This window comes from Mobula birostris, chromosome 21, assembly GCF_030028105.1.
Source record: "Mobula birostris isolate sMobBir1 chromosome 21, sMobBir1.hap1, whole genome shotgun sequence".
Lineage (NCBI taxonomy): Eukaryota > Metazoa > Chordata > Chondrichthyes > Myliobatiformes > Myliobatidae > Mobula > Mobula birostris.
In genome coordinates this window covers 38,753,077-38,762,667 of record NC_092390.1, presented here as the reverse complement: position 1 = coordinate 38,762,667, position 9,591 = coordinate 38,753,077, and the positions used below count along the sequence as shown (strand labels likewise).

The 9,591-nt window shown below is 44.5% G+C and overlaps 1 protein-coding gene across 2 annotated transcripts in view; it reads left to right on the top strand.

The window, feature by feature from the left end:
* The first annotated feature begins 2,672 nt into the window (after nt 1–2,672).
* Nucleotides 2,673–9,591, top strand: part of kif11 (kinesin family member 11) — a 44,291-nt gene continuing 37,372 nt past the window's right edge. Inside the window, exons 1-2 of one of the 2 annotated variants that reach the window (XM_072239338.1) lie at nt 2,673–2,768; nt 7,564–7,658. In XM_072239338.1, coding sequence (XP_072095439.1) covers nt 7,588–7,658 — 71 coding nt within the window. In that variant the 5' untranslated portion in view covers nt 2,673–2,768; nt 7,564–7,587. Of the gene's footprint in view, nt 2,784–7,563; nt 7,659–9,591 lie in introns of both variants that reach the window. The other variant, XM_072239337.1, reaches the window with a different exon arrangement.

Below are 9,591 nucleotides of genomic sequence, written 5' to 3'. Positions count from 1 at the left end.
AAGGTTTCGTTTCCAGATGAGCCCAATGCATTGAATACTCACTTTGACAGTCAAAACACAGAGGGACCTCTACAAACTCCCACAGCTCCCAAGTGACCTTGAGTCTTCAGTCTCTGAGGCTGATGTCGGAGCAGCCTTCAGGAAGGTGACCCCACAGAAAGCATTCAGCCAAAACAGGGTACCTGACCGAATACTATGATCAACGGGCTGGTGTGTTCACTGACATCGTTAACCTCTCGCTTCGGCAATAGGAGGTACCCACCCGGTTCAAGCTGTCTTCTATTATACTGGTGCCCGAGATGAATGTGGGAAACCTGCCTCAATGACTATCGTCCAGTACGAAGCGCTGGAGTGCTTTCAGAGGTTGGTGGTAAGGCATATCAACTCGTGGCTGACAAGTGACTTGGATCTGCTCCAATTTGCCAACCATCACAACAGGTCGACAGCAGTTGCCATTTCATTGGCTCTTCACACAACCTTGGAACATCTGGCCCATGATGATGCAGCCATCAAGATGCTCCTCATTGACTACAGCTTGTCATTCAATACTATCGTCCCCTCAAAACCGAGCAATAAGCTCCAAGACATAGGCCTCAAGACCTCCTTGTCCAACTGGATCCTCTATGTCCTTGCCTGCAAACCCCAGTCAATTTGGATTGGCAGCAACATCTCCACAAACACCATCGGCACTGGTGCACCGCACCACAATCTGTGCACTCAGCACCCTGCACTATTCATTTTATATGGGTGACTGCAAGGATAAGCTCCAATGTCATATTAAACAAGCACGAACAAATCTGAGGATGCTGGATATCCAAACCAAAATGCACAAAATGCTAGAGGAACTCAGCGGATCAGGCAGAATCTATGGAAAAGAGAAAACCGTCGATGTTTGGGGCTGAGACCTTCATGAGGGCTCATATTTCAGTTTGCTGGCTGAATCAGGGTGGGTGATGAATCAGCATTTAGGAGAACAATTGAACATCTGGCTGAGTGGTGGCTCAAAGGCAACCTCTCAATCAACTTCAGCAAGACCAAGGAGCTGATTATTGATTTGAGGGGGAGGAATCCAGAGGTCCATGAGCCAGTCCTCATTGGAGGATCAGAGGTGGAGAGAGTCAACAACTTTAAGTTCCTCAGTGTTATCATTTCAGAGGACCTGTGCTGGGTCCGGCAAATAACTGCCATCACAAAGAAAGCACAGCAGTGCCAGTAATTTCTTACACGTATTTGGCAAACTATAGATATGCGATGGAGTGACCATTGACTGGTTGAATCACTGCCTGGTATGGAAACACCAATGCCCTTGGATGGAAAATTGTACAAAATGTAGTGGATACAGCCCAGTCCGGGGACACCTTCCCCACCAATGAGCACATTTACATGAAATGTTGTTGCAGGAAAGCAGCATCTATCACTAGGGGGACTTCCACCAACTAGGTCATGCTCTCTTCTTGCTCCTACCATCAGGAAGTGGGTACAGGAGCCTCAAGACCTACACCACCAGGTTCAGGAACAGTTCTTACCCCTCAACCTTTAGGCCCTTGAACCAGAAGAGATAACTTCACTCAACTGCACTTGCCCCATTGCTGAACTGTTCCTGTAGGTTTTCACAAATAAACCAAGTGGGGCAATTTATGTCTAATGAAAATCATAACAATTTTTATTGAACTCCAAAACCTGAAACACAAAAGTGTGCTAAAGATCCTTATGTAACAATGTCCTCATGTCAGACCAGCCTCTTAAAGTGAAACCCTAACTCAATTTGGTGATTGTGAGTTATGCACATTTCTCCCAATTACATTACCCTATATTCCCACAAGCTATGGACTCAGTTTCAAGGATGCTTAAGATCATAAGATCATAAGATCATAAGACATAGGAGCAGAATTAGGCCATTTGGCCCATCGAGCCTGCTCTGCCATTTAATCATGGCTAATGCTTTTTTTCCTCCTCCTCAATCCCATTTCCCAGCCTTCTCCCCATAACTTTTGATGCCATGTCAAATCAAGAACCATCTATTACTTACATTTGAAGCTTTTAAGCAAAAACCACATTTTGTCACCAAATCACACAATAAAGTTTAAAATATATGGTATTTATTTATCTGCTGCAAATGTCATGCTCTAATCATGACTGTACAAATGGATAGAAATCAATTTGTTCCTCTATCGCCAGGCATCAAATGTAAGTCATTAGTGTTTTAGTATGTTGTGGGCATTTAAAAATAGTTTTCTTTCATGCTTCATCTCATGCTCTTGTTATTTACTTCTTAATTATTTATTATTAATAATTATTGTAATAATTAATATTGTTATTCTTTTTGTATGCGCACAGTTTGTGTCTTTTGCACACTAGTTGTCCACCTGTTAGTGCAGTCTTGCATTGATTCTATTATGGTTATTCGATTTATTGAGTATGCTCATGCGAAAATTAATCTCAGGGTTGTATATGGTAACATACACGAACTCCGGTTAAAAAATTACTTTGAACTTTGTTACATGGAACTTCCGGGTAAATACGCCCTTATCAACATGGCTACCAGAAGACCCGGTCCTTCTCTCTGCCTGGCTGCAACAGCGAAACTTCCCAGAGCTCCTAAAGGAAGTACTCAGGCCGAGGCTCTGATTGGACAAAGCTTACGGAAGCGCAATTTTTGAATGCGAGGAGAAGGTTGGCATCGGATGACCGACAGGTTGGAAAAACTTCATGAGGATTCTTGGCTGCTGAGAATTTAATTTCAGCGCACATTTTCTTCAAGAGATCTGGTAACTTTCGTTTTGGTAAGCTTAGCTCTGATTATTTGTTTAAAGCAACCGATAGGGAGCCTCTTGGTCTGACTAGAAATATCGAGTTTGTGACCGCCTTTTTGTGTTTAAAATTTTGGGGAACTTGTACAAAGTCTGAGACCAACGGAGTGATTTTCATATATTGTAAGATCGTCTCTGACCTTCTCTTCTCCTCGTGTTAAGATAATGTGACAATATTGTGCCGGTTTCTTCAACTTTTTAAAGGTACAGGTTGTTTGTTTTTGGGCGAGAAAGCAAATGTTAAGTAAGACCTTACTTACTACTGTATGGCCGCCGCCTTTGTTCCATATTATAGATTTGTGAGCTATAACTTGTATCAGTAGGTAGATTTTGCAGTGGTGTAAAAGGTCTGTCAGGATAATACAAGGATCTGCAATTGGAATCGGAGGGTTTTAAATATGGCATTCATAACTGTACTATTTCCCAATGATGGTAACAGTTCATTTTAGTAAAAAGACTCCACTTTAGTGAGGTGTTAAATGCCCTTTCCTTGCAGCTTGCGACTCAATTAGCTTATGCTTTGCCCGTTTCTGCCTAAATGGTGTATAGTTATTACGGAGTGCCCACGTGATATAAACTCTACATCTAAAACTAATCAAAAAATCTAAACAGGGTTTATTTAGATCGCCTGGTTCCCGTTTTGACAAGTACATCAATCCTTTAAATCAACCTTCTAGTCGTAAGTCTATTTTCTCCACGGCTCCTCTCACGCAGAAATTCTGCATATTCATTACTAACTCAGCAAACAACTTGCTGGAAGGATTTGGCTGCTTGAACAGCTCTTGGGGTGGCGGGTGGCGGGGTGCGGGGGGGGCGAGACGTTTCCGGTTTACACTCCAACTTCGAACTGATGCAAGGTTTTGACTGGAAGATGGACGGCTCCCTCCCTAAATTTCTTGACTCCGAGTTCCTCCAGCAGATATTTTTTGTTGCTCCAGGTTCCAGCATCTGCTGCCTCTTGTGTTGATGTATTTTAATTCTCACCGCCTTGTTCTGAAGAAAGTCATCCTGAAGCATTAACTTTTCCTCACAGCAGAGGTTGAGCATGGTTTGTTGGACACTTACTGCCTTTTCCGTTTTCATCAGATTTTTAGCATTTGCAGACGTTTGGTTATTGATTGAGATGCAGCATGGAATAGGCACTTCTGGCCCTAGGGTGGGGGAGATGGGGTGACAGCGCTCCACCGTGAATAGGTCCTCTTGTTCTCACCTACCACCCCACCAGCCTCCACATCCAGCACATAATTCTCCATAACTTCTGCCATCTCTGGCGGGATCCCAACACAAAGCACATCTTCCCCTCTTTCCTGCACCCCCCCACCCATCACATTTTGCTTTCTGCAGGTATCACTCCCTATGTGACCCCCTTGTGTGTTTGTCCTTCCCCCACTGATCTCCCTCCTGGCACTTATCCTTCCAAGCAGAACAAGTGCTACACCTGACCCTACACCACCTCTCTCACTACCATTCAGGGCCTCAAACAGCCCTTCCCGGTGAGGCAACACCTCACTTGTGAGTCTGGTGGGGTCATCTACTGTATCCGGTGCTCCTGATGTGGCCTCCTGTGTATCTGGGAGACCCACTTCGCTGAGCACCTATGCTCTGTCCGCCAGAAAAAGCAGATCTCCCAGTCTCCACCCACTTTTAATTCCACTTCCCATTCCCATTCCAACATGTCAGTCCATGGCCTCCTCTACTGTCGTGATGAGGCCACACTCAGGTTGGAGGAACAACACCTTATATTCTGTCTGGGTAGCCTCCAGCCTGATGGCATGAACATTGACTTCTCAAACTTCTGGTAATGCCCCCCTTCCCTCCCCTGGTGCTGCATCCCCTTTCTTTCTTCCATGGCCGTCTATCCTCCTGTCAGATTTCCCCTTCTCCAGCCCTGTATCTCTCTCACCAATCAACTTCCCAGCTCCTTCACCCCCCCTCCCAGTTTCTCCTATCACCTTGTAGTTCTTCCTCCCCAATTTCTTACTCTGACACCTCATCTTTTTTTTCCAGTCCTGCCGAAGGGTTTCGGCCCGAAACATTGACTGTACTCTTTTTCCATAGATGCTGCCTGGCCTGCTGAGTTCCTCCAGCATTTTGTGTGTGTTGCAACCTTTCTGTCTATTCACTCATATTGATGTCTTAATTAATATCTACTCTTATCTGCAGATAAAAGTATTTCCAAAGTTCAAAGTAAGTTGATATCAAAGTACATGTGTCACCACATACAACCCTGAGATTCATTTTCTTGCGGGCATACTCAATAAATCCATGGAATAATAACCATCACAGAATCAATGAAAGACCACACCAACTGGGGTGCCCCAACCAGTGTGCAAAAGACAACAAACTGCAAATACAAAATAAACCAATATTAATAAGAACAAATAAGCAATAGATATCAAGAACATGAGTTGAAGAATCCTTAAAAGTGAATCACTTTGTTGTGGGAACAGTGAAGTTGAGTGAAGTTATCCCCTCTGGTTCAAGAGCCTGATGGTTGAGGGGTAATAACCGTACCTGAACCTGGTGGTGCGAGTCCTGAGGCTCCTGTAGCTCACTCCTGATGGCAGCAGCAAGAGCATGGCCTAGTCTGTGGGTACCGCTTTCCTGCAACAGTGTTTCATGTAATGTGCACAATGGTGGTGAGTGCTTTACCCTTGATGGTCTGGGCCATATCCACTAGTTTTTATAGGATTTTCTGTTCAATGGCATTGGTGTTTCCATACCAGGCTATGATGCAGTCAGTATACTTTCCACTACGTACCTATAAAAGTTTTAGCTGTCATGCCAAATCTTCACAAACTCCTAATGATGGAGAGGCGCTGTGTGCTTTTTTTTTGTGTTTGCACTTGCATACTGGGTCTAGGACAGGCCCTCTGAAATAATAACACCGAGGAATTTAAAGTTGCCGACCCTTTCCACCTCTGATGAGGACTGGTTTCCTTTTTCTGAAGTCAATAATCAGCTCCTTGGTCTTGTTGACATTGAGTAAGAAATTGTTGTTATGGCACCGCTTAGCCAGATTTTCAATTTCCCTCCTGAATGCTGATTCGTCACCACCTACAGCAGTGGTGTCATCACCAAACTTGAATATGGCATTGGACCTGTGCTTAGACATTAAACTAATTCAAAGGAAGACCCAGGAGTCTGAAATGCGGGTTAAATAACTCATTGCAGGTTATATCCACAAGTACATGATTTGCATACATTAACATGCTACCATGTGATATGTACGTGCCTCATTCATATTTACTTTAAATGAGGCACGCACATAGCACATGGTAGTGTGTTAATGTATGCAAATCACGTACTTGTGGATATAACCCGTAATGAATTATTTAAATAATTATTCAAACATTAATTACTTAAATATAAAATACGCCACACTTTTGTTTGACAAAGTACCACAAATGAAGCTGCTTAAGAAGAGCCCATGGTATTACAGGAAAGATACTAGCATGAGTAGAGCATTGGCTGACTGGCAGGAGGCAAAGAGTGGGAATAAATGAAGACTTTTCTAGTTGGTTGCCGGTGACTAGTGATGTTCCACAGGAGTCTGTGTTGGGACCGCTTCTTTTTTCATTATATGTCAATGATTTGGATGATGTAATTGATGACTTTGTGGCCAAGTTTGCAGATGATACGAAGATGGGCGGAGGGGCAGGTAGTTTTGAGGAAGCAGGGAGGCTGCAGAAGAACTGATAACATTAGGAGAATGGGCAAGGAGTGGCAGATGGAATACAGTGTCGGGAAGTGTATGATCGTGCACTTCGGTAAAAAAATTAAAAGTATAGCCTATTTTCTAAGCGGACAGAAAATTCAAAAATCTGAGGTGCAAAGGTACTTGAGCAGGGTTCCCTAAAGAGGGTAACTTGCAGGTTGAGCCTGTGGTGAGGAAGGCAAATGCAATGTGAGCATTTATTTTGAGCACTGTGAGTAGTTTTGAGCCCTTAACTAAGAAAGGATGTGCTGCCATTGGAGAGGGTTCAGAGGAGGTACCCAAAAATAATTCTGAGATTGAATGGGTTGTCATATGAGGACCGATTGGGTCTGTACTCACTGGACTTTGGACTTCAAAAGAATGGGCGGGAGATCTCATTGAAATTTATCGATTGTTGAAAGGCCTCAATGGAGTGGATGTGGAGAGGATGTTTCCTATGATGGGGAAGTCTAGGGCCTGAGAGGGCAGTCTCAGAATAGAGGGACATCCATTTAGGAAGGAGATAACGAATTTCCTTAGCCATAGACTTGGTGAATCTGTGGAATTCATTGCCATAGGTGGCTGTGGTATTTTAAAGGCAGAGGGTGATAGATTCTTGATTAGTCAGGGCATAAAGGGTTACGGGGAGAAGGCAAAAGATTGGAGCTGAGAGGAAAATTGGATCAGCCATGATGAAATGGCGGAGCACACTTGATGGTCAAATGGCCTAATTCCCTAATGGTCTTATAGAATGATTTCTGGATTTCCACTGTGATTTCTGTGGAAAGGTTTTCCTCAAAGTAGCCCAAGCTAATTACCTTCATTTTTGATTGTGATTTCTGTTCCTCATCAGATTAAAAATCTCATTTCAGTTCCATCACTTTAAATACAAGAGAATTGTATCAAAAATATCGTAACTCACTTAGAGACATCTAGTTTGCAATTTAAAAATGCCTGCTTGGGGATTGACCAATTTTTGGAACATTGCCAAATCATATGAATTGGTGAAATGTGAGTACTTGGGAATAGGTTCTAATGAATTTCTCTCTTCAACAGGTGCTGTTGTAAACCAAAACCAAAATGTCATCCCTAATCTCTTCGGCTAAAAAAGAAGAAAAAGCCAAGAATATACAAGTGGTTGTACGATGCAGGTAAGACTTGGGCTGTGTGTCTGCGGATCATGAGGGTAACAAATTTTAATTGTGTTCATTAATTGCTGCAAATGGTGATACCTAATTTGCAGTGTTTGACTGTGTTCTACAGCCGGTTTGGCAGGGTCTGGTTGCAAGTTCAACAATTGATGCCAGGTTTCAGACTAGCCAGGAGTTCAGTACTAGAGTGGTCTCGGGATCATTTGGCCTGCTCCTGTTCTTTTTTAATTGTTCTGATCTTACGAAGAGCTCGGAATGAGGGAAATTGTGTGGAGATTGAAGGGAAGATGGGAATAATAGCTTTGAAGCAGGATGTTTTGAGAGCAAAAAAGCGAAAAAAAGTTGACGAGAAAATCTGCAGATGCTGGAATTTCAAGCAACACACATAAAAGTTGCTGGTGAACGCAGCAGGCCAGGCAGCATCTCTAGGAAGAGGTACAGTCGATGTTTCGGGCTGAGATCCTTCGTCAGGACTAACTGAAGGAAGAGTTATTAAGAGATATGAAAGGGGGAGGGGGAGATTCGAAATGATAGGAGAAGACAGGAGGGGGAGGGATGGAGCCAAGAGCTGGACAGTTGATGGGCAAAAGGGATATGAGAGGATCATGGGACAGGAGGCCTAGGGAGAAAGAAAAGGGGGAGGGGGGGAAAACCCAGAGGATGGGCAAGGGGTATAGTGAGAGGGACAGAGGGAGAAAAAGGAGAGAGAGAAAAAGAATGTGTGTATATAAATAAATAACAGATGGGGTACGAGGGGGAGGTGGGGCATTAGCGGAAGTTTGAGAAGTCAATGTTCGTGCCATCATGTTGGAGGCTACCCAGACAGAATATAAGGTGTTGTTCCTCCAACCTGAGTGTGGCTTCATCTTTACAGTAGAGGAGGCCGTGGATAGACATAGCAGAATGGGACGTGGAATTAAAATGTGTGGCCTCTGGCAGGCAGAGCGTAGGTGTTCAGCGAAACGATCTCCCAGTCTGCGTCGAGTCTCGCCAGTATATAGAAGGCCGCATCAGGAGCACCGGACGCAGTATATCACCCCAGCCGACTCACAGGTGAAGTGTCGCCTCACCTGGAAGGACTGTCTGGGGCCCTGAATGGTAGTGAGGGAGGAAGTGTGAGGGCATGTGTAGCACTTGTTCCGCTTACAAGGATAAGTGCCGGGAGGGAGATCGGTGGGGAGGGATTGGGGGGACGAATGGACAAGGGAGTCGCGTAGGGAGCGATCCCTGCGGAAAGCAGTGAGAGGGAGGGAGGGAGGGAAAGATGTGCTTAGTGGTGGGATCCCGTTAGAGGTGGTGGAAGTTATGGAGAATTATATGTCGGACCTGGAGGCTGGTGGGGTGTAGGTGAGGACAATGGGAACCGTATTCCTAGTGGGGTGGTGGGAGGATATTTGTGAGAGCAGATGTGCGTGAAATGGGGGAGATGCGTTTGAGAGCAGAGTTGATGGTGGAGGAAGGGAAGCCCCTTTCTTCTTAAAAAAAAAAAAGAGGACGACATCTCCTTCATCCTGGAATGAAAAGCCTCATCCTGAGAGCAGATGCGGCGGAGACGGAGGAATGCAAGAAGGGGATGGCATTTTTGCAAGAGACAGGGTGAGAAGAGGAATAGTCCAGATAGCTGGGAAAGTCAGTAGGCTTATAGTAGACATCAGTAGATAAGCTGTCTCCAGAGATAGAGACAGAAAGATCTAGAAAGGAGAGGGAGGTGTCTGAAATGGACCAGGTAAACTTGACAGCAGGGTGAAAGTTGGAGGCAAAGTTAATGAAGTCAGTGAGCTCAGCATGTGTGCAGGAAGCAGCGCCGATGCAGTCATCGATGTAGCGCAGGAAAAGTGGGGGACAGATACCAGAATAGGTTTGGAACATAGATTGTTGCACAAAACCAACAAAAAGGCAGGCATAGCTAGGACCCATACGGGTGCCCATGGCT